This window comes from Carassius auratus, unplaced genomic scaffold (genome assembly GCF_003368295.1).
Source record: "Carassius auratus strain Wakin unplaced genomic scaffold, ASM336829v1 scaf_tig00024403, whole genome shotgun sequence".
Lineage (NCBI taxonomy): Eukaryota > Metazoa > Chordata > Actinopteri > Cypriniformes > Cyprinidae > Carassius > Carassius auratus.
In genome coordinates this window covers 26,348-50,323 of record NW_020525340.1, presented here as the reverse complement: position 1 = coordinate 50,323, position 23,976 = coordinate 26,348, and the positions used below count along the sequence as shown (strand labels likewise).

At 36.8% G+C, this 23,976-nt stretch overlaps 2 protein-coding genes across 3 annotated transcripts; one reads left to right on the top strand and one right to left on the bottom strand.

Annotated features, from left to right (window-relative positions):
- Nucleotides 1-143: 143 nt before the first annotated feature.
- LOC113078143 (protein unc-13 homolog D-like) lies at nt 144-13,642 on the bottom strand. Its single transcript, XM_026250461.1, has 34 exons — nt 13,216-13,642; nt 12,189-12,233; nt 12,041-12,088; nt 11,893-11,949; nt 11,705-11,812; nt 11,518-11,577; nt 11,124-11,190; nt 10,754-10,931; nt 10,607-10,651; nt 10,433-10,504; nt 10,222-10,291; nt 10,018-10,122; nt 9,221-9,313; nt 8,927-9,027; nt 8,578-8,695; nt 7,747-7,868; nt 7,507-7,597; nt 7,254-7,310; nt 7,062-7,159; nt 6,319-6,370; nt 6,078-6,208; nt 5,324-5,444; nt 5,060-5,212; nt 4,887-4,982; nt 4,589-4,795; nt 4,018-4,092; nt 3,850-3,929; nt 3,641-3,746; nt 3,324-3,395; nt 3,151-3,234; nt 2,946-3,066; nt 2,625-2,748; nt 1,382-1,578; nt 144-721 (listed from the first exon to the last, which is right to left on the bottom strand). Exons 1-34 carry the CDS (start codon nt 13,276-13,278, stop codon nt 618-620), a joined length of 3,321 nt encoding a protein of 1,106 aa, XP_026106246.1. The 5' UTR covers nt 13,279-13,642; the 3' UTR covers nt 144-617.
- Nucleotides 13,643-15,662: 2,020 nt separating this feature from the next.
- Nucleotides 15,663-23,706, top strand: LOC113078145 (CMT1A duplicated region transcript 1 protein). 2 transcript variants are annotated; one of them, XM_026250464.1, is made up of 14 exons: nt 15,663-16,570; nt 16,921-17,094; nt 17,220-17,450; nt 18,108-18,235; nt 18,561-18,677; nt 18,779-18,891; nt 18,998-19,201; nt 19,281-19,402; nt 20,082-20,236; nt 20,429-20,571; nt 20,698-20,856; nt 20,965-21,188; nt 22,341-22,538; nt 22,669-23,706. In XM_026250464.1, exons 1-14 carry the CDS (start codon nt 16,042-16,044, stop codon nt 23,340-23,342), a joined length of 3,171 nt encoding a protein of 1,056 aa, XP_026106249.1. In that variant the 5' UTR covers nt 15,663-16,041; the 3' UTR covers nt 23,343-23,706. The 2 variants fall into 2 exon arrangements, with proteins under 2 accessions (XP_026106249.1, XP_026106250.1); XM_026250465.1 differs by having other exon boundaries at nt 15,664-16,570; nt 16,933-17,094.
- Nucleotides 23,707-23,976: the final 270 nt, after the last annotated feature.

Below are 23,976 nucleotides of genomic sequence, written 5' to 3'. Positions count from 1 at the left end.
TCGCTCTCAGGTTTTTTTTTTTTCTTTTTTTTTAGGAGTGCAAGAGCAAGAAGGCAGACACTCTTTTTAATGTAATTCCTATAATGTGCATATTTTATTTAATGCATTGATTGAATAATCAATATCACGTACCCAACTGCAGCTTTCCATTCATGTAGATGCATTTTATTTGAACACATGTCCAACAACAGTGAAGACAATAATTAATGTGCACTATTAGCAAACATGAGAGCATAAGCTACGGCTGTCGACGAGGGCCTGACTTCAGTGTTTCAATTTCTTTCGATGATTTAATATGAATTCAGTTTGAAGGCACAGTTATATGGGATGCTCAACAGATGACTTCCTTTGAAACAGAGCTTCACTGTGAATTCAGAAATCACCTGCTCAGTTTTGTTCATATACAGTGTTTCAGTCTGATTTTGTAAAAGACAATAAACAAATGTATATTTTTGGATGAAAATGTTGTACGTTTAATTTTTAATATCAAATAATGACAATATCATTGTTACACTTCCTTACAATAATTAAAAGACTCTACATTAAATAATATTTTAATAACAAATAATAGAAAAGGGAAACACAATGTTAACTTGGATGCTTTCATCTTTTTGTCCTTAGGTTTCTTGAGACTTCTTTTCTCTTTGTCTGCGTAATTTAACAAAGGCCTGAGCTTCTCTCTCGCCTTTCCTGGCCTCAAGTAACTTCAAGGTATTTTCACCTACAAAAACAGAGACAGCATGAGGTCAGATTGAATTTCTACATAAGACATCTAATATATATATATATATACATACACACACACACACACACACACACACACACACACACATATATATATATATATATAGATATATATATATATAGATATACACACACATATATAATATATATATATATATGTATACACATATATAGACACTACTGTCAAATGTTTTTTAAAGTAGCATCTATGGATGTGTATATTGAAAAACAAATTAATACATTGAATTGTAATTTATTACTGTGATGCAATGCTGAATTTTCAACAGTCTTCAGTGTCACATGATCTTTCAGAAATGATTCTAATATGTTGATTTGGTGCTTAAAAAACATGTATTATTATTATTATTATCAATATTTTTGAGAAAACATGATTTTTTTAATTTCTTTGATGAATAGAAATTTAAAAACAGCAATTGTATGGAATATTTTTTTTAGTTACAACATTGTTACTGTCTGTTTTAATCAATTGAATGTGTCCTTGTTGACTTTTTTTTGTTATTCCAACTTCACAATATTTTTTTTGTGATACCTGATCTAACAAGATTCCATATAAACTATACAGGCAATTGGTTTCTTGATGCACTGAATGTTGTGCGTATAACAGGAAGTGACATACTGTTGGGTTTGGGGTGCATCAAAGGTAAGCGGATCTGTGCGGGAGGGGGATTGTTCTGTCCTCCTCCGACTCCTGGCACCGCTTTAAGAGAGAGGAAAGCTTCTCCTTCAAAGTCATCGCTCCTCAAAGTGTCATGGTCCAGCACTGTCACCATCAGACATGCTCCAGGAGACTGGCACTGATCTAATGAAACAATACTGTGCCCCCAGAGGACAGAAACTGCATTACAACCATAAAACAACAATCTAAAGCAGCCATCTCTACTCAGTTGAACAGTTTGTATTTGCTAATATGGATTGGGCTAACGAGTGAACACAGGTGATACTGGTTACTGAAAGACTTTAAAAACCCTCAATTTTGGGCTTTCCACAAAATGGAAATTTAAATGTTATGTAGTTTTTAAGGAATTAAAAACTACTAAAGCATAAAAATACCATAATACATTTGAAGATATTTAAGAAACGTGCTAAGTTATTATTTTTTTTCTGAAAAACAATGCTACAGTCAGTTATTCTCCTTTGAAAATGTGCCTCTGGGCAGAAATGTCAATCTTTGTATTGGTTTGTGAAACCTTCCCACTTACTAAGTTAGCAACTTTGTTGGTTGCAATAATATTTCCCATTGCCAACCAACTAAGTTGCTAACAGGTTAGCAACTATGCTTTTAGGAAACGCACTCCTGGCCACCTGTGTGGGTCAATTATGAGGATGAGGGGCCGGGTAAAAAAAAAAAAAAAAAAAACTACAATATTTTGAATTTGGACTGCAATACCTAGTTCAACCACTCGGTGGAAATCCTAAATACAGCAGCTTTAAGAATAAGAGGGAGAAGGACTTTTTTCCTTCATTGGACCTTTATATATTTATATATATATATATATATATATATATATATATATATATATATATATATATATATAAAAATTCCCTTCAAATTGAGAGTTTATTTCTTGCTATTCTCACTTTTTCTCAGAATTCTGACTTTACATCTTGTAATTTTGTTTTTGAACTCTTTTTTTAATGCCACTGAATAAAAAATAACTAAAATAAAAAGTCAAATTTTCAAACCATTTTGACTTTTACCCCACAATTGCAATTTTGTATCGCACAGTTCTCACATTTATTCTTAGACTTGCTTATTTATATTTCAAAATTGCAAGTTAATTATGAGAAAAGACAGAATTGTGAAATAACCTTAATTTATCGACTTTGGATTCTAAAAATGAAGTGAAATGTTTACATACAATTCGAAGGACTCTTCGAACAACGGGTTGAGATCGCAGTTCTTGATTTTGGTGGATCGCGGTTCTACTTGAGGGAACATGTGCTTTGGTTCTAGAGACAGCTGAACAAAAGGGTCACTGGAACCTGTAATGGACAAAATGCAGTTTCAGCGATCAGAGGCACAAAGCGGCCAATTCTGATATTCATCTGAAGCAATGACATTCAGATCATTTCAAGTATTGGCAGTGTCAGAGCACCACTCATACAAGACCTACTGGCTCTTGATTGATCAATTTCTTCTAAAGATCCCGGTATAGTATAAAATGTGTTTGTCTTCTCACCATTTGAGTCGAGAGGAATTAGATTGACGGCGTTGAGAACCTCTACATGCAGTTTGTTCTCGGAGCGTTTGTACGAGGTGATGAGAGTAACAGCTCCGTATTTCTCTCCATTAAACACTTTCTGTAGGAAAGGTAAACAAATCCAGGTCAGTAACCACTTTGTTGGGTCTTATGGATGATTTCCTGATCTGGATGATATCCTCACCTGTTCCCACACTTTTCGCTCAAAGAACTTCTCTATCAGCTGATTACAGCTCAAAGAGTTTTGTATCAGGTTTGCCCGTAGCGTCTGAGGAAACAAAAACCAAACACTCATATCTGAATTGGAACGAAAGGGAAGAAAACAACGTGTGAAGAGCATCAAATAACAACACTGACCTTATATTCCTCAGTATGTAGTGTTTCAAGAGAAAGTCCATTCCCTTCAGCATGAAAACACTGTTCTAAGCACTGCCAGAGGAAAATAAAAACAATAAGTAAAAGTACTTTTTTTGAAGAAAATATAAAATATTATGTGGTTTCCAAGGCATTGCTTAGTGTTTTAATATGATGTTATGTGTTTAGGGAGGATTCTAAGTCTGACAGTTTAGATACAAACCAGACTCCGTAGTATCGCTTGTGTCTCTTTCACAAACTATATTTGAATCCAGCTACATGCTAAAGTGTAATATTTAGCATTAGGCTAAAAAACGAACCTGCAGTGCGTACAGTAATCTCTGAAAGTAAACCAGGTTACTGTCCTCCTGCAGAGAAATCTGATGCAGAATCTTAACCGAGTTCGTCCACAATGGAGTAAGAAGACTGAAAGAGACAATTAAAACAGATCATTAAGGCTGATCAACTAAAGTAAAAACAACCAAAATATGCAGATACAGGCAGGTTGAAAAAAAAAACGTATAACTACCTATTAAAATTCTCCTGAACCAAATTCTCATTCATGTACTGCAGTTCTTTCTCGAGATATTTCATCAAAGGAATCACGGCCTGGAGATAAGAGAGCCAGACACTCAGTGTCGCAATGGTCTCGAAAAATGTCAGTTCATGATTCATGCTGATAAAACATTTCTCTTACGTCTTCTGTAGATCTGGAGGGAAGCCTATGACGTGAAGCCATGTTGCGAACATGTGTTTCAATGTCTGTGTTTAACTAAAAAGAGACGTAAGAAACAGTTACACTTGATTTCAAGTCCACTCTAACTCTCATTACAGTATAAGTAGACTGTTAGGTTAAGCTTACAGTTACAATAAGATGACATGTACTTGCAATGTCACATATAAAATATCAAATAAAGTGTACTCAGATATTAAGCAGACAGTCTAACGATACTCTAATGACCTTTAGTTGAGTTGCAAAGTTACTTACAGTAAGCAGAATGTCAAAAGGTGACTATCAAAATAAACTGTAACCGCAAGAAACATGGTAATATATGTGTTATGGTTGTTGTGAAAGTGTCACCTTCTCAGGAAGAGCTCATGTAAATGTGAGACTACGAGAGAGAGGTTATAACTACCTGTTGCTCTATTCACATCATACTTTGAGAACAGTATACCAGTTTAGAGACACCTACTCCCAATAGTGATATCATCTAAACTAAAGGAATCTTTAACTGACGCTATGGATGCTGTAATCACAGTTAGGCTACCTTTTTCCCGAGTGTTTCAACTGCAGAGCGGATCTCTCGGTTCAGGGCGGACTGCGTGTGTTGCAGCTGTGATGGAAGAGTGTTCTGGAACTGAGTATCTCCAATCACGTGTCGCGTGCGCTCCCGGAGCCCCGCCCAGTTTAGCTGCTGCGGTAGACGTGTCAAAACGGTGTGCAGATGCTCTAGATCATTCACCACCACGCACAGCTAAATATACATAAACCATGAAAAGTTAGGGTTAAACATGCAGATGATCAAGCCACACACCACATTCAGCGCCACTTCATCATCAGCTCACCATTTTTATAGCACTTTCTCTATCCGAATCTACAGAGAGTTCCTTCACATGAGTCTTCAGCATCTGACAGTACGTTGATGCAATCTTACACACATCCTGTAACAAACAATGGATATTTATACATCCTACAATTCAATTCATTCCAAGCATTTGTGTGAACTGTATGCGTGTACCTCTGTGAGTTTGACCATAAGCATGAAGGCCTCCTCCGGGTCAGGCCAGCTCAACTGCTCCCAGAGCTGAGCCACAGGATGCAAACATGCTGCAATGTCCACTGCAGAAGAGCTGTGCTTGATGGGAACTCCTCCGGTCTGCAGCGGCTGCAACTAGAAAAGAGACAGAGAATGAGTGTTTAGCTCCCTTCAGCTCTTTGAAATGTTTGCTGGAGTAGAACGAAAAAACTGTTTTTACTAAAAAAGTGTTTTAGAGTATAATACCTGATCCACTTGCACAGCTTTTTCCACCCTCTCCATTGTGGTGCTAAAGGCTTTGTTTAACCAGTATGGAAGAGCATCTCTGAAGTCCTCATGGAAACTTGTGAGCTGCAATAACTTCCCCCTAAAAGAGAAATCCAAACTTCATGTTTAAAAAGGAGAGTCCGCTCAAACTGAAAATTCTGCCATCATTTACTCCCTCACATGTTGTTCCCGTATGATTTTTGTTCTTCTGTGGAACACAAAAGATTATTTTTGGAAAAATGTTTTTGGCAGCCAAGCAGTTTCAGGTCGTACCATAGTATTTTTTTCCATACAGTGAAAGTCTGTGGGACCTAAAACCATTTGGTTGACAATATTTTCTTTTGTGTTCCAGTTTTGAAGAAAGGAATGAAGGAATAGTTCACCCAAAAATAAAAATCTGCTGATGATTTACTCCAATTGAAAGTTAAAACGCATTTCACTTCATATGATGTTAATCAATGGGATCACGTATTTGTGGATTATTGTTATGTTTTTATCAGCAGTTTGAACTCTCATTCTGACGGCACCCATTCACTGCAGTGGATCCATCTTTACTCTCATCTACATCTTGGATGGCCTGAGGGTGAGTAAATTTAAAGTTTTGGTTGTACTATCCTAGATGCTTAGGAAGTCAGTACACTGGGTTGAGATTTTAACAGATTTTGAGTACTGTACATCACAAAATAATGTGTAATGTATGTAACAACTACAGCTGATTATAGGACTGACTGACCTTTTTTGTAAGAAGGCTTTGTCTTTGTGGATGGCTTGCAAGGTGAGATAAACAGGAAACAGGCTGTTTGCCAACGGCTGATCCATTTGATTCTCCAACTGAGAGAGGGTAGCTCGTAACTCATCAGCCAGCTGTTCACACACACAAATAAGAAACAACCAATGATATACTAACCATAGAAAAAGACTGGTAAGAAAATAAATGCACAGTAGTTTTATATATTATATTTCTTGATTCTCACCAGAGAGTCCAGTTTTAGGTAAACTACGGTGAAAACATCCAACTGCACAGCACTGGAAATAGAGAGAGAAGGCCTATTTTATTATAAAGACAATTATAAAGTCATTACATCTCGTCAGTGACGTGACAGATAGGAATGGCTGTCAAATTCACTGTCCAGTAATTTTAGTGGCACCAAGATGGCCGAAAAACAAGTTCAAGAACTGTTCAGATTAAGCCTTCTCAATGAAAATATATCCAATGAGCAGCATGTGTATTCAGCTCCGATATTCTGAAGAAATTCAATGTTTAGCAGTTAGTTAACTGACCAAATTACAACATGAAAAAAACTAAACCTTATAGATTATATTACATATACATTAGTTAGAATTTAATATTTGGGGGAAGGCTTTGCTTTGAAAGGGTTCAGATCCAGACCCCCGGAAGCCTAAGCAATTGGCAGATTTTTTAAATGCAACAGTTGCATATTCCAAGTAGAGTAATACAGTACTGTGGATAAATTTGGAAAATTTAGCAATGGGCTGGATGGATGATATATCTCTGTAGGCGACCAGTTAAATGATCATGTGTCTGGATGAACTTATATATCTTATTAATTGTAGTGGGAGGGGTTACATTCAGCTGAGCTGAGCGTCAGCTGATGCTGCAGGCATGCCGTGGTCAGGTCTGTCTGAACTACGCTTGAGCTCCATTCATCGCTCAAACTAGATTTACATTTTAACACATGCAGTTCATTATTCTTACCTGACAAACACCTTATTCCAGACGTCTTTACTGACTCGAATGTCCTCTTGCACTTCTCCAATCAACCGAGAGAGGGCGCTGATGAACTCTAACGGATCCTGTCAAAGAGCACGCATGAAGAACCTGAATCTAAACTTACTGGAATAATATCCACATATAGAATGAATGCCAGTAATCTGCATGGCTTCTTACCTTGGTCATGGGTTGATGTAAACCTTTTTTGATGTTAAACCACTCTTCTGTGCCATTCTGGGAGAAAAGAAACATGGGTTAGGTGACTTAGGTGACTAGTCGCACATATAATGCCCCAAAACTGACCTGTTTGTTCTTATACACACAGAAAAATATTATTTTGGACAGGTGTGCAAAATATATTTTCCTGTGATGTACAGTACAATGTAAGATATTTATAATGAATAGTTTTTAACAATATTTTGTTACTCACAACAACAGCATCTGTGACTTCGACATGTAAGTCAAACTGAGCAGGATTGAGCTTCTGGAATGCTCGGGTCTTACAAATCTGAACAAGAACTCTACATAAACCAAAACAGTAATTTTGAGAGTTTTGCATAAAAACAATGTATGTGTACAGTATATATATATATATATATATATATATATATATATATATATATATATATATATATTCATTTTATAAAAAAAATAATGATTGCTAACTTACCTGAGCAGTGTTTGTAGCCGTGGTGTTGTTTTAGGGGTTGGAGGATAGATGTCCCTGTATTTGGATACTAAGCAGAGTCCATACTGCAGAAACCCATGTAGAGAGTCACCAAGCTCCTGTTTCTGTTAGCATGCATATATGTTTAACAGGCTTTTAATATGTTTTCTATTTGAATATACTGTATTTAAAATGTAACTTATTCCACTGATAGCTTAGCTTTTATTCAGCTAGGATGTACTAAACAGATATTTCACCCAAAAATGAAAATGATGTCATCATTTAACCACCCTATAGTTGTGTGTATGTGTTTGTATAAGTATGAAAAAAAATACTATGGAAGTCAATGGCTATTAGCCACTGTCTGGTTACGGATATTCTTCAAAATATATTATTAAATACATGCAGGTTTGGAACAACTTGAGGCTGAGTAATAACAGAATTATCACGTATGGGTGAACTCTCTCTTTAATGCATCCTTGCTAAATAAAAGCATTTGAAATTAATAAAAGCGACAGACGCACATTAATACAGTATATGTCACAAAACCCAAAAACGACTACAACAAAAGTATTTGTGATGTTTGTCATGTAAAAAATGTTGGGCTTTCTAGCGACGGCAAAAACAGCTCGGCTTTACCACAGCATGACGATGAGACTTGATATCAGCCGTCAACACTGATGATTTGTGTGATAAACTGCTAAAACATCACACGCCACCGTTGCAACATCCTAGCTAGTGATGCAGTGTGGAAAGTACTTTCTAATTCTGCACATCGACACCCACTCTGAAAGCTGTGTGTTTCAGTTTTCATACCCCACAAGAATCACCAACCTGCATGTAGGGGAGTTCCTGCTGGTCCCAGTGATACTCTATGCTGGTTAACTGCTGGAAAAGCACAGTTGAGTCCACCTCCAGGGTTTGGTAAAGTTTGCTGTAGGCCACCCACTTCCTGTGTAGCACCACAAACAACCGACACATATGCAAAAGAGATTTAAATCCATCAGCATGTGCTCCGTTCATTGCATTTAAACAACACGCTGACGCTGTTGAGCTCAGCGTACTGGGTATGTAGTTAAAAGCTTTCCCTAAAAAGCACAAATCAACACTGTCTGGTCTGCTGTTTTTATTTTATCAGTCTTGCTTCCAGATCAGTGTGATGTACAGTATTTCAAGCTCTTACGCCAAGTCTTGGAGAAAAGGTGAAATGTCATTCTGGTTGGCGTAGTGCTCGAGCAGGGCCGTCCCCTCCCCACACAAGTCTCCCTTCCACGGGTTACTGTCCTGAGGGGCGAGAGGAGAGTAGCATTGAAAAACAGATAGAGACGCAGACAATGAAAAGCGAAGTATAAACTTTATAGTTTTAATCAGTACTGCGCAGCAGGAAGTGATTTTGATGCTTACACAACCAGTGGCTGTTTAAGATATTTCATCATGTCTAGAGAAGCTTTCAAAAAATGATCTGTTAAAGATGTACCTTTTGTTTGGAGATATGGGCTTGAACGAACTGCTGCAGGATGCCACAGTAGTTCACATAAGGACTCCGTCCAGCACTCAGGGTCTCGTCTCTCTGGAATGAATGAATCACATTGAATTCAAATTAAGGATCTGTCATTCAGTCAATACTGAGGAAATAAAATATCTGAAGAATACTAAAAGTATAATAGTCAGTCTGCAATGTTCATCGCTGGTTTGGTCTGTTTCAAAGGTGCCAAGACCAGTGTACAATCAGACATAAGTGTCTTTCACTTTAAATAACATGTCATTTTATGCGCTTTTGTCCTTTGTATTAGTTTTTTTCTCAAATATTACCATTTAGATTTAATACGTTTTTTTCAGTTTCAGAATTAGTTCTCATTTATTTCTGGTTAGTAAGTTCATCTCCATCCATGTTTTTATCTAATACTCACATTTTATACTCACATTATATTTCAGTTAACAATGTGTTATTAGTTTTAGTTAATGATAATAACTCTGCCACACATTCTAATGCATAGATATTTAGGTTCAGTTTGAAAAAAAAAAAATTGTTCAAGTTGAACTGAAACTAAGACCACATTGTCTGGTCATTCATAAAGTTGCACTTCACTTTTTAAAAAGATATTATAAAACGACACTTCTTTAAAAAAAGTGAAAAAAAAAAAAAAAAAAAGTACTTGTTGCAACACTTTGGATATCCCTTTGTGATCTTTACAAGTCACCGAACAATACTTACAATTTTTAAGTATAAGACAACTTGATGGCCTTCTAATACAGGAGAAAACATGCATTCACCTCTTTATGAATGAATTTAAGCTGAAGATGACACTGTCCTCTGTCTGGGTATGTCTCTGTTCGGGGCTCCAGGTTATACCATGTGTCCTCTGTGCAATGCAGTTCCTGTCCACAACACACATAAGTACACGAAGCACATGCCATCTAACTAAATCAAACTGGAAAATCAAATTAATGAGCATTGACTAGTGCTATGCATAATACCTTCAGCTTCAGAACAACATTGCCCAAAAAATCATCCTGTCCTTTCTCTTTTTTTGCATCTTTTATCATCCTGTGAAGAGACAGATTAAGACAGATTACCATCCAGTACATCCTGTATTAAGACAGATGTAGACAGATTACCAGTACCATTTATACTAATTATTCAAACGCATTTATTTAAAATGGTTTGTATTATTTAAAGATTTTAAACCTTTTCAGTCCGTGGATATTTGTGCGAAACTCGTCAAATTTTTGCACTAGTGACACCTCTTCATCTTTGTCCCTATAAAACAAACATCACTGTGGTGCTTAGAATAAAAACATAGGCCTACTACAAAATATACAGTACAGTTAATTTCTTATTTCTTAAGTTCATTTCACGCACCACATCTCAATGTGGAAATTTGCATTAGAGATGTCTTCAAATTCCCTGTAAACAAAAGAAAGAGTTCAGACAAAACGATTAATCAGAAAGTGTTATAAAACAGATGGTCAAATATTTTCTCTCTAGAAGATATATATGCCTACTCACAGTTTGAAGGTCTCGTCCCAGATGGGGTTGAGTGTCTGCTTCTTTATGGTTGTCTGCAACACTTGTCCTTTAGCTGAATCCCGCACTACTGCTTTCTGAGGTTTACTGGATGATCCACCACCATGAGACTCCTTGTCTTCAGAAAGGATCGACAGCAGGCAGTATGGATCGCTGAATCCTGTCGTCACATATTTAGATACATGTAGAGGCCGTTTGGACAGTAGTTATTTTAAAATCATGAAAATCCCTTATGCAGTAATACCAATCTTTGTGTTTTTGTAGGTTTCTTTGTATGTGTTTTTTATACTATTCTGTAAAATTAACAACCCTTGGTCCAAAAAAAAAATAAAGATAAAAGATATAATCATACCACTAATGTCCTTTCCCAGAATTCCCTTGGCTTGTTTCACTGTAACCATGAGGGAGTAGACCGGGGCCTGTGCGTGAAGACATTTACTTATGTAATTCAGTAAATAACAACATAATGATACACAGACTAAAATAATATCGCATATTTTTAGTGAGTGAGTGAAGTGACGTGTGGCCAGATATGGTGTCCCATACTCAGAATTTGTGCTCTGCATTTAATCCATCCAATCACGCACACACACAATAGTGAACACACACACACACTGTGAACACACACCTAGAGCAGTGGGCAGCCAATGGCTTTAAAGGCTTTTTACATGCGGTATAGGACTTATATATTATATACATGTTGACTATATTACACATGATCATATTTTTTATGACATTATTCTTACCAGCATACTCTGGACTTTTTCACTTGAGGTTTTATGTTCATCTTCTGTCATGGAGAATGCCTGTCAGAGAATGAGTTTTTATGACACATTACAAAAATAAATACAAAATGCAACAATAAAATCAATAACAACAATACTGTAAAATATGCAGTATGAGACTACAAACAAATCCAGAAAGGTGGGTTACCTCTTTGATATAGTCTTGTAACAGCTTGGCACTGTATTGCTCTTTTGTGTGTGGTTTTCCTAACATATGAGCGATTGTGTACAGAAGCTCCCTGTACAGCGGTTTGAGCTGCGGGGACAATGATAGTCATTAGTCCACAAAGCTCACAGGAAAATACTTGAAGTTATTCGTCTCTGATGAATCATTACCTCCTTCTCTTTATGTCTCTTTTCACTCTCCTCCGGGTTCTCAGAGTCTTTGAAATCCTGATGGTTAAATTATATTGTAGCAAATGTAATAATTTGTTAACATAATACATTGACCTTCTTTAAAGTGAAAAACTGAACAATTCCTTACCTTTCTGTTCAGTTTTCTGGTCATGCCCATTCTCCGTGCAGGGGAGGACTGAGAGAGAAAGAAGAGTTGCATTTAAATTCAGAAATCTGGAGAGAAAATTGCTGAAATTTTGAAAGATATTCAGAAAGCATTATTAATTATACAGTACCTGTCTCTGTCGGATCCGACTGGACCCTGTACTTTCAACGTGTGTCTACAGACATAAACAAATAAAACAGAGTACTTGATCATAAATGTACAACCTGCAACACTTCTGCAATCATCAAACTGATATACAGTAGAAAGCACATGAAAATACCTTGTTTGCTAACAAGTATTCAGACTAGTGCTGTCAAACGATTAATCACATCCAAATTATGAATCCATTAATGAGTGTGTACTGTGTATATTTATTATTTATGTATAAACACAAACACATGCATTTATAAATTTAAGAAAAATATATATTTTCTAAATATATACTATATATATATATATATATATATATATATATATATATATATATATAATAAGTAAACAAAATACACGTACATTTATTATGTAAAACAAAAACTTTAATTTTGAATGCAATTAATCTTGATTAATCAGCACTTTTCAGACACAATTCAGAGACAAAAATGCATGCATAGAGTCATTAGATCATAACATACAATATCATTACGTCATAACGTCGTCTATTCTAATTCCTGATATTCCTGTTTTTATTGTTATAAAATATTTGGCAGAAATGGAATCATTTATAAAACAATATCTCATAAACCCTTTTGTAATCAGTTATCAAGTGTCGGGCTCCACATGGAACATGCCCATGCAAATGTTGTTGGCCTATCTTCTCTGCAGCACTTCCTTATTATTAAGGAAACTTTATCACAGTGACCCACCATCATGGGTTTTGGATGTTGCTAGTGAGTGTGCAGAAACTAAATGCACCTTGTTCTTACTGAAAAACATGTGAAAACATTTCATAAACGGAATAAATGTCAACATATGTCCCCTGTAACAGAGACCAGTTTTTTTATTTTTTTATATTAACTTTTATTTATTTTTTACATCAAAACTTTTTTAAGTATAAATGTTGTTGCTCGATCATTATGAGGTAAGTAAACGGAATGATAATTATATTGCTTTGACTCCAGAAAGATAAAGATTGTTAAAATGTCTTGTATTTTACTAACCTCTTTAGGAGGAAGAAGTAGATTTTCCCCTTGCGTAGATGCCCCATCTTGAACTGGAACCATATTTTACAGCTGTACTCCAAGCACAAAAACCCGATTATTCAGCTCTCTAACACACAAGCAACGTGAGTAAGTGACAGATGCTCACAGCTTTATCTTTCTGTTTTTTTTTTTTTTTAATCGAATAGTCAACCGCCTAAATGGACAGTGGACACAAGTGTTGAGTCTTCAGAAACGTCTCATGTTTATGAGCGCAGCATTTCATTTATGGTGCGGAAGTTGCCATTTCCTGTTAAAGGTCGGACCTGCAACTGAACTGTTTCTTCACACAGCAGAAACTGCTACCACGTCGTCTCCTCCAGTTGTTCGTTCACTCCATCTTCCTTCCTCTCTCTCGATGCACCACTCTATGCCACTCACTCTTTTTCTTGATGTTAGAGTCTATTTAGACAAGCACGGCGTAGTCTTGCTAGCTTCTTATCAAACAGGATGCTCTGCTCTCATAGTTTCCATGGTTTGACAATGTATGTCACCTGTCTGTAGCTGTAGCACACTAACTTTGTTTGCACCATTTAAAGTTGCTGGTCCTTGCAGTGTGTTATCCATTGTGGTGAATATCAGCAGATAACATTCAGTAATAACGGAGAACATCACTGATTTGCATTAGGAAAGGAAAAAGCTTTAGACCGCAAAGCATCAGTTGTGTTGAATCTAACAGTTCCCAAAGTCTCTTTTGGGAAGAATCAATGGGAGACTGTGTTTCTTATAATAAAAGATGAACTATTACAGAGATCATTAATCTAAAGATATTGGCAAGACTGGACGTGGGATTAAATCTTAAAAGCAGCTGTAAAATAAAGTCTACTGATTTTCTACTGAAATTAATAACTGGAAACAAAAAACATGAATACACCAAGGACCATTTGTATTCTCTTCTAAAAGAAAAAATGCTGTACTTTGTCCAGAGGCATGATTTCATATTTTTTTTCCATGCAGAGAGCATGCCATTTCTGTTGGGTTGCTGAATCAGTATCCTACAGCAAAGGTTATGACGCTAGTGTTTGGAAAGTCTTAGTCATTCAAATTATGTTTGATCCCTCCAACATGTAATTGCATATTTGATTTGTAAATTGGAAATCCCCATAAATCACATTTTCCCCTCTATATTTAGAGCTGTAAACTTCCAAGGGGGCTGTTGAAAATTATATTATAATATAATATAATATAATATAATATAATATAATATAATATAATATAATATAATATAATATAATAAATATAATACTTCCAAACTATTTGTAGTTCCCACTGCTATGTGAAGCGTAAAAGCGCCATCACGTGGTCATTATGAGAACTTCTGGTGTTGAAAAAGATGCGAATATGCAAAACACAGTTAAAGATTAAATCAGCGCAGAACCGTACAATTTATCTACAGTTGGCTTAATCTTTGGTAAATATTTGACTTAAAAGCATTATAATAATGCTTATATTTTCCATCCTGGGTGTGTGACCCATTAGTGGCATTGTATTGTGCTGTATTGTTTTGTTGTAACGTTCGCCGTGCTGAAATTCATATTGTTTGTTGTGCTACAAGTCCTATTCCTGAATGCTAATAAAATGTGGACTCACAGGGAAAGGAGCAGCTTTGTGTCCTTCAAAATAACCCTTTTCGTCAGCACGCGTCGCTGGTGTTGTGGTATCACGCAAGAGGCCCATTCTTGTGATACAGGTTCGATTCCCGCTTGGTGCACAATATATTAAACCTCTCAAAATGAAGCAGAAACATTAAGAATGAGAAAACGTTGATTAATTGTAATTCACTGAATGTCGTTCGACTCTTCTAATATAATCAAAAAGCACCAGTTGAACATATTAACGTCACCATTTCAAAATACTGATATCAAGGCTAGTCACTTTAACATCTTTTTCTTCACTCACAGCATTTAATGACATTGATTATACAGGATTGTTTTACAGGTTATTAAACAACAGCTGATTTTCTCGTTCACTGTAAACTTACTGACTTTTGATTGATTGCCTTCAAAGGTGTCAAACAGCAAAAAAATAAAATAAAAAATATAAAAAAATAAAACGCCGATAATAATATACAATTAATAGTTACATGTTATTTGCGAATTATATAAAGAAACGCCGGTTCCCATAAAGCTTTTTAAAAAACGAATTTGATTTGAGCGATTGAGTGAAAGATTCAATGAATCAAGTGTTTCGATTGAGTGAAAGATTCAACGAATCAAGTGTTTCGATTGACTGAAAGATTCAACGAATCAAGTGTTTCGATTGACTGAAAGATACAATGAATCACTCACCAACTGGCGTATTTCTGAATGAATCCTTTTAATGAAGGGAAAAAGATTCGCTTGAACGAATCCAAGCAAATGGTCTTTTATTTACAGACACAGGCTTATGTGAACACTTAATCCACAGCCATGGACAAATATTTTCTCCATGGAAACTAAAGTAAACAACTAACGTTAACAGTAGGCTCAGTGTAGGTTTTGGCTGATGTCACGGCCTTACCAGTATACATGTCTTTGTATGTAGAAGATAAAAACGCCTGCTAAATGAATATGTGTAATAAGCGAAGGCAGTTTGTGAGATGTCTTTTTGTGAACTGAAGCGCTTCTGTTGTTGCTTGGCAACAAGCGTCATGCGTTTGTGTAAAGTCTCTAGGAGGGTGTAACGTTAACTGAAAAGTTTGAGACTTCATGAACTGAAGTCTATGATTGAATCGAATGATTTCTGTTATTTATTCGTTTTTTAAAAACAGCACACTTGAATGGATTTGCACGTTTCTAGATCATTAACATGACTGAAGTGAAGTGTTTGAGGGGAGAATCTGGTGGTTCGGTGCTCGAATGGTCTTGTAAAGGAGAGGATGAGGAGTTCAGTATTTGTGGACGCTGTCAGTCGTGTGTCCTCGCTGAGAAACTGCACCACTCCACCCAATGGATGAAAAAGACTGGAGGAGCATCCCAGAGGAGGTTTCTCACTGGCATTCTGGTGCGCTGCCACAATCTTCAAATCCTGGAGAATCTTCAGAGTGTTTTACAAGTCACATCAGGCAAGGATTTCACATATGCCAGGTCCAGAGGCCAGCTCAACCGACCCCAGGACTCCATGTGTACAATGTATGGAGCTCTGGACACAAAACTGAAAGGAATGGACACGTTGGAAACTTGGGAATGGTTTAGGAAGAGCCCAGACTGGATCAAGTCCAAGTATGTGCTGGGGCTCTTGTCTTTATGTGACACCTCTCTTTTGCACATGTTAGGAAATCTGGTGCATATCCTGATTGTTTGGGAGAAACACAAATTTCTAAACTTCAACAGTCCCGGTAAGATTGCACATAACACTACCAACTCTACAATGATTATGAAAAAATAATAAAAAGCATTACATATTAGCAAATAGAAATTCACAAAAATGATTTTAGGAAATGGCATGAGACTATATGATTTCTAGTAAATTGTAAGCGCCAAAATCAAAAGGTAGATCTTGAAATATACAATATGTAAATATAGTATAAGTTCAGCATGTTTCACCAAAGTATATCCATATATATCAATGCTTGAAGTGCCACAATACTCCAGTTCTTCTATAAGCTTTTTTTTTTTACATATACATTGAAAGCTTTTAAACATGGTTGTTTTATATAGCTTAAGAGAGTATCTTGTCTGATTATAGATTTTTATGCAGATCTCTCAGTTACAGAGTCTCGAGTCTCCTACCATTCAGAATCTGACCACACAGATCTAGATCTTCTCATCCAAGCATGTACTGTATATGAGCCAGCTGACCTCCCTCAGGAAGTTCACCAGGACAGTCAAACAGTCTTAAAACAGGAGCTTTCAGAACACTGTAAGTAGTTAGCTTATTGCATTAGTAAGTAAAGTAGTATTAGTAAGTATAATTAGTAAGTACGGTAGTAAGTAAATACATTTATAAGTTGTGGGTCTATTCAAGTTACCCCTTTTATTATACAGTGAATGACTCCAAATCTCTCAAGAGTATCTGTGATGTGGTTGAGCTCGACGTTCAGAATGTTGATCCCTGGAACAGAAGAACGAAAGGCCAAGATTCAGATTCTGACTGTTGGGATGATCCAGATCCTGCCCTCACTGTTGTCCCCAGGTCATCAAAATCACTGTCGGGGGTCAGCCGTCATAGAGATTTTATTCGAAGCCTGCCAGTCGACATTGCAAAGAGGATTTTAGGTTAGTCTAGTTTTTTGCACACATTAAGCTATTTAGAGATTGACTTTTCAGACTCACTGTCAGAATTAAGTATAAACAGATTTATTTTTAATTCTCTATAATGCTGTCACTTTTCATATTCTCAGATGTTATAAATTTAGATGCTTTATTTTAATGGGTTGATATATGAGTGCATGCTAAGTGCATGTCCTTTGTTTTCGTCACATTGTTCTTTTCAGACCTATGAATTAGTCTAGATGTGTGCTGCTATAGAAACAATTCTATTGCCTGTGGACAAGAAGGTTAGGTTGAATCTAAAGCTACTCTTTTTACCTAGAGTGTAAAATACTTAGCAACTAAACTTAAACCACACTAATGTCAAATATTTTTCCAAGAGCTCTAAATCTAAGAGAACTATTTTTTTCTGAAATGACTATTATCAGAAATTCTTGTATCTGAGCTTTAGATGCCATATATTTTAACATATAATATTAAATTATATTTATGCATTTTTATTAAATGATCTTTATGCAATTATTAATCTTTCATCCTAAAGATAAAGGTAAAGCATCACATAGCAGTTATTTAGACATAATATTAATCTAATCGTTTGCTCCTTTTTTTTTTATTTTTTTTTTTTTTACATATTTTCATATATTTTTTGCTATTGACACTCAGGGCTTTTGGACAAAGTCTCACTGTACAGCTGCAAGCGTGTGTCCATGCACTGGCAATGGCTAACGGAGGAGGTCTTAACCGAATTGGAAGTAAAGAAGAGTGTTGAGAAACAGGCCATGATTCTGCAGGTAATACATAACAAAATGCACAATATCTATGTGACATCTCATGGATATCAAAAATACAGTATCAATGTAACCTGCAGCTCAACGTTAGTAGAACGTGGTGTTAGTAATAGCAAGTTCATGGATTTGATTCCCAGGAAACATACCTACTGTTAATCCTTATCTTCAATGCACAATGTGTTGCTTAGGATAAATTTAAAACACACCAATTTTGTGATCATTTATATTTGGTCTGTCTTTCTTTTTTCTTTGAACGTAGTTTAAATGACTCATATAACTTTGTTCTCAATGTTACAATTAAACCCTGATCATTTGTATGCATTTTCAGGGTAACTCAGCGTCTAAGGTCAACCCTGATTATGCAAAGATCTGTGAAGTTGTAGTGCCAGTCAGTGAGAAGGACAAGCACTTTCAGCATGGAGAATCTTTCCCCAAACATAAGCCAGTACAAAAAGCCACCTTTTGTACTCTGAATAAAAACTTAAACGCATTTTTTATATCTTCAGTTTAGACGTTGTATACTATTAACAATTCCTGTGTTTTTAGTTACAAGAGCAAGATTTGGATTCTATCTACAAAGGCTTTAAAACCAAGACAGTCCAGTTGGAAGAACGCAACGTGTACTGTGGAGTGTATAACATATCAGTCCTGTTCGAAAGGTAGAAAACATGTAAGAATATACTTAAGAAACGTGTTAAATATGTAGATGCATCATAGTTTTAATACTTTCTGTCACTTTTTTGTTGTTGTTGTTGCTCGTTTTAGAGAAGATCCGAGTAGAGTGATGCATTATGCTGGGGGGCAGTTAGTGGCGGTTGGCTCCAAGGACCGTATAATCAGGTTGCTGCATGTCCCATCACTAAAAGAGATTCCTCCAGTGATCCAAGGACATGCAGGTAGTATAAGAGCAGTCCTGGTTTGTGAAGAGAGAGACCTAGTTATCAGCGCCAGCTATGACCTCAGTATCAGGTTAGTCAAACATTACTGTGGTTGTTAAATGAAGTAAGAACAGAGACAACAGTGCTTCATTTCTGTACTCCACCCAAAGGTGCTGGAATCTGAAGACAGGTGAATGTAGGATAATTTTTCATGGACATTTCGGCACTATAAACTGCCTGGATTTGTATGAAGATAGATTGGTGTCTGGAGCCAAAGACTGTAGAGTTAAAGGTAGGCAGTTGTGACCTGTATATAACTATAACAACACAATTCTGTATAATGTCACTATGCCATTAATGCCGAGTTCACACTGCACGATTTTCAAAGTCATCAGATCACTGTTATCTTCAAACTGCATGACTATCTGGTCATGCTTGTGTTCACGTTGCAGAATGGATTGGCGACAGGAGGTTACACACTGCATAACTTTACAATAGAAAGAATCGCTGACAACTCTGTCTGGTCCACAAACTTTTTTACATATAATTACTCCATGAAATTTCCACTGCCTCATTGGCTGTAGCCCATCACTGATGTATTTTTCAGCCAGAATTACTTTCACAAAGCAGGATTTTGAATTGCCGACAGGTCCAGATATTTAGCAAGCCCAATATTTCACTGCATTTCTCTTATATCACGCCTTTGATCATTTACACTGCATGGATGCAATCACATGAACGAGCACCAAAATGCTTCTGATTTCGGGCATTTGTCTGCGATTTTGCAAAACTGTTTGAACAGTAGTATACATTTAATCCATGTCGTTACATTCTTGTACTCCTATTAGTAAATGTGTGTTGTCCTGGCCACAATGATGCACAATTGCCATTCTGGAATGATCAAATGTGCTGTCATTAGTATAATGTCTGCACTGACAATATGTATATCTGTTTGTGTACAATCATCACAGTGTGGAACCTACTGACGGGGAAATGTGTTGAGAGTCTGAAGTTTAAACACCTTAAACCTATCACGTGTGTGAAGATTAATGAAACACTGGTGATCAGCAGCTGTGCTGGAGGTCAGATCAGAATATGGAGCATGGAGACAGCATCACTTATAAGGGTGAGATGCTTCATGATCTTTTCCAGAGCACAGAAGCATGTGTTTTAAACCTTAGAAAAGCTTTGATTTAGGAAAAATAAAAAGAATAAAAACATTGGCGTTCCTGACCTCAGCAACATGTTCTTTATGAAACTGCTACTGAATAGTTAAATGCTAGATCTTCTCCCTAACTTGTAAATTCTTTCATTACAGCAAATCAGTGGCCACCAGGGGGCAGTGCTGTGTCTGTGCATCAATCAGTGGCATATCCTCTCTGGGGGTTCAGATGGGGTGGTCAAGGCATGGAGCACCAACTCTAGCTTCAAGAAGTGCCTTAGAATCTTCCAGCATCCGAAGTATCTAAACAGTTTTGTCATCAGTGACCTTACAGTTGGACATCCTCATTAATAACCTTTAATGCCATAACTGTGCACTGTCATAAATGATTTGCTCTCTTGCCTATTTTCCATTATAATCTTTAGAGAGGTGTTGACCATGTCTTTCCTGTTCCTGCGGATCATTACCGGCTGCATGGATGGCAAGATCCGGATCTTCAACTTCTTAACTGGACACTGCCTGAGAGTTATTAAGACAAACATGAAGCAATGCCCTGTCCTTTCTCTGTACACGCATCACAACACGTGAGTGTACCCTACAGCCGGACGTATAACACAATTTTGCAATGCTGTTCTTTCTTATGTTATGTAATTGTAATAAGGTTTGATTGCTGTTTTCTGTCATGCTTTCAGTGTGGTTGTAAACAACAGAAGCAGTGTTCTGATGCTTCAGTTTGCGGAGGTTCACTGGGACTACTCTGCCAGTGCTGTGAGGAATTTTCTGGAGCCGTCCCACGTCTCCCCTGAAAATGTGCTTCGGAGTGCTGAACGGTTGACTCGAGGGAGCTCATCCAGACTAAAAAGTCGGTCCCACCATTTTAAGAGCCTCTCAGCCCCCAGTTTGCAGCGTGCACAAGGTACAACCTTTGAAAATAGGGGTGCTCCGATCACGATCGGCCGATCGTTAATGCGCATCTCGTCAGTAAAGCCGGTTCTCTAATCAGCGGTTAATTCCATCAGGTGCGTGATTTCACATAGAGCAGCTGTTACTACACAGAGCCGTTGTTAACTGAGAAGATGCGCAAATCCACTTCATTTTCAGCGTTTTTTGGCGCATCTTCTCAGTTAACAACGGCTCTGTGTAGTAACAGCTGCTCTATGTGAAATCACGCACCTGATGGAATTAACCGCTGATCAGAGAACCGGCTTTACTGACGAAATGCGCATTAAGGATCGGACGATCATGATCGGAGCACCCCTATTTCAAATAGATTATAAACAAATCTATATACAGAACATTATTTATGATCTTTGCTTACAGTGGTTTATGAACTACAATAAGCAACAATTATTTATGCTATTAAAATAAATAATTATATAAATGATTGTTTATTAAATAGTTTGCCATGTCTTGCTACAGAATGAACTAATGTGGCTGACATTCCTCATACCTACAGTGGAAATTTGTAATTTCTTTGGTGACTAACATCACCAAAAATAATTAATTACAAATATAATGACTGTTTTCAAACAGGTTTCCAAGACACTTCTGTTTATAAGTTAGTTCGCTGACATACTGAAGCATTGTTAACACTCCTTCCCCTACTGTTGAATGTGCAGATATGTTATTTACAAGTGTGCAGATGCTATTTGAGAGAGAAAAAAAAAAACGTTTTGTGCCTGGCTGTTCTGGAGCACCGACCAGAAGTCAACAGTTCGAAGAGAAGGGGCTGGGTGTGTGGGGGGACAAATAGATTTTCTCAGTATTGAAAAAGAAAAAAATGTTGGATGGTGATTTGTTTCAATCCACCGTTTTATATTGGATGGATTCAATGTAAGCTCACAGTCTACTGTAAGAAAAGTAAATTTTTGGATAATTCCAGTATGTGACCAGTTTCATCACATGATCAGAAAGTTATATTTTTATTAAACATGAGGTCAAATTTGCAAAAAGAATTGAAACATGCATCAATGAACCATTAATATTATTATTATTATGTATTTAGAAAATAGATAGGATGAATTTTCCTTTAAATGCCGACTTTAACATTGCTGTTTTGTACCTTTAGGTGCTCAGCAGGAGTCCACAAGGGCGGCGACCAGGAGTCAACTCCAGGCTTGTCGTCACAGCAGGGCCTCCATCAGCCCGCAGTCTGAGTCCCACGCCAGGCCTCGATCTGCTCTTTCAGCAGGCAGGTCTGTCAGTGGATACAAGGACTTTCAAAACAGAGTCAGCCAGACACAAAGCACTTCCACCAGCAGCTTGGGTAAGAAAGAAATTAACCTAATTAAAATTATTTGATATGCAAATGTCTCTAAAAGCTTTATAGAACATTATTTAGACATCAAAGTAGAATGTTCATGCATGAAATGTAAGAATAGATTCTATATTTAAAGATAAGAAGACTTTTGACAACAAACGCTCAGTACTCAGCCAGAGTGAGAGGGCAGCCCGAGACAGGGTGAGAAAGCGAGGTCCTCACCACCCAATCACCCAAGACCTAATTCTACTAAGGACCAGCAGCGCCCAGCAGGGCCAGTGCAGTGACCTGGCAAGGTCCAACATGGAGCTGAATGCCAGGGTACGAGATGCCTGGGGACCTGATTCCTCCAAAGAGCCATCGTTTCAAATCACCACCAAAAAAACCTCTGAAATCCAGTCCCCATTCACTACCCATAGCGTTGACCTCAGCCCTCAGAGCTCCTCCCAGTCCAGACAGACCTGCTTCACACCCCACTCCTTTCCCAAACAATCCCAGAGGTCATTCAAAGTAGTTAGGCCTAGAACAAACAAGATTGTCCTACTGAATACGACATCCCCTGAAGATGGCAACACACCACAGCGATTGTTTATGAGGCGCACCTCCATGCCCACACATTGCAATGAAGATTTGGAAACGACCAACAAGTCCAGTTCATACCACGTCCCACTAAACCCCTTCAGGGAGCGTGGAGACTTTCAGCTGAGGACGGACACTCAACTGGAGGCTTACATTCAGCAGATTCACAAACATAGCAGTGGTGATGACCAAGGTAAAACTATTTGGAAGCGCAATCATTGTCAGCAGTAAGGTATTAAAATCTAAAGACATGACACTTTTGTCATAGCTAACAAGCCATACTGATTTCTCAGTTAAAAATTTTAAACTCTATATAGGTATAAATATATAAAATAACGTAATACAATATTTAAAATTTTATTTTGCATTTGCTAACTTCAATTGCATTTGGTTGAAAATGTAGTTTAAGAGGTTAACTCGGTTTAGAACATACAGTAGCAAATGGTCCAAGCTGGTCATTATTAGCTTGACCATGTGGAACCAGCAACAAACCATCTACAAGGTTTTAAGCTGTTTTTTGAAACATGGTGGATGTTCTACTAATAACCAGGTAAAAACCATGTTCCGAAAACAAAGCTAAATTAATGGATGTAGCATTATATATATATATATATATATATATATATATATATATATATATATATATATATATATATATATATATATGCAATTTGAGCTTTTTATTGACATTTTCTTTTGTGGCCTTTTTGTATGCTTGGACATGTTTGCTAGGGGGCAGCAAAGTACAAGTTAAAATGTCCCATGTAATTCAAACTTCCCATGTAAATATTAATCTCAGGGTGGTACATTATTAATGGAAATTATTTGAAGTAGTTTTAAATCTTTACATTTTAAAGGATATTTT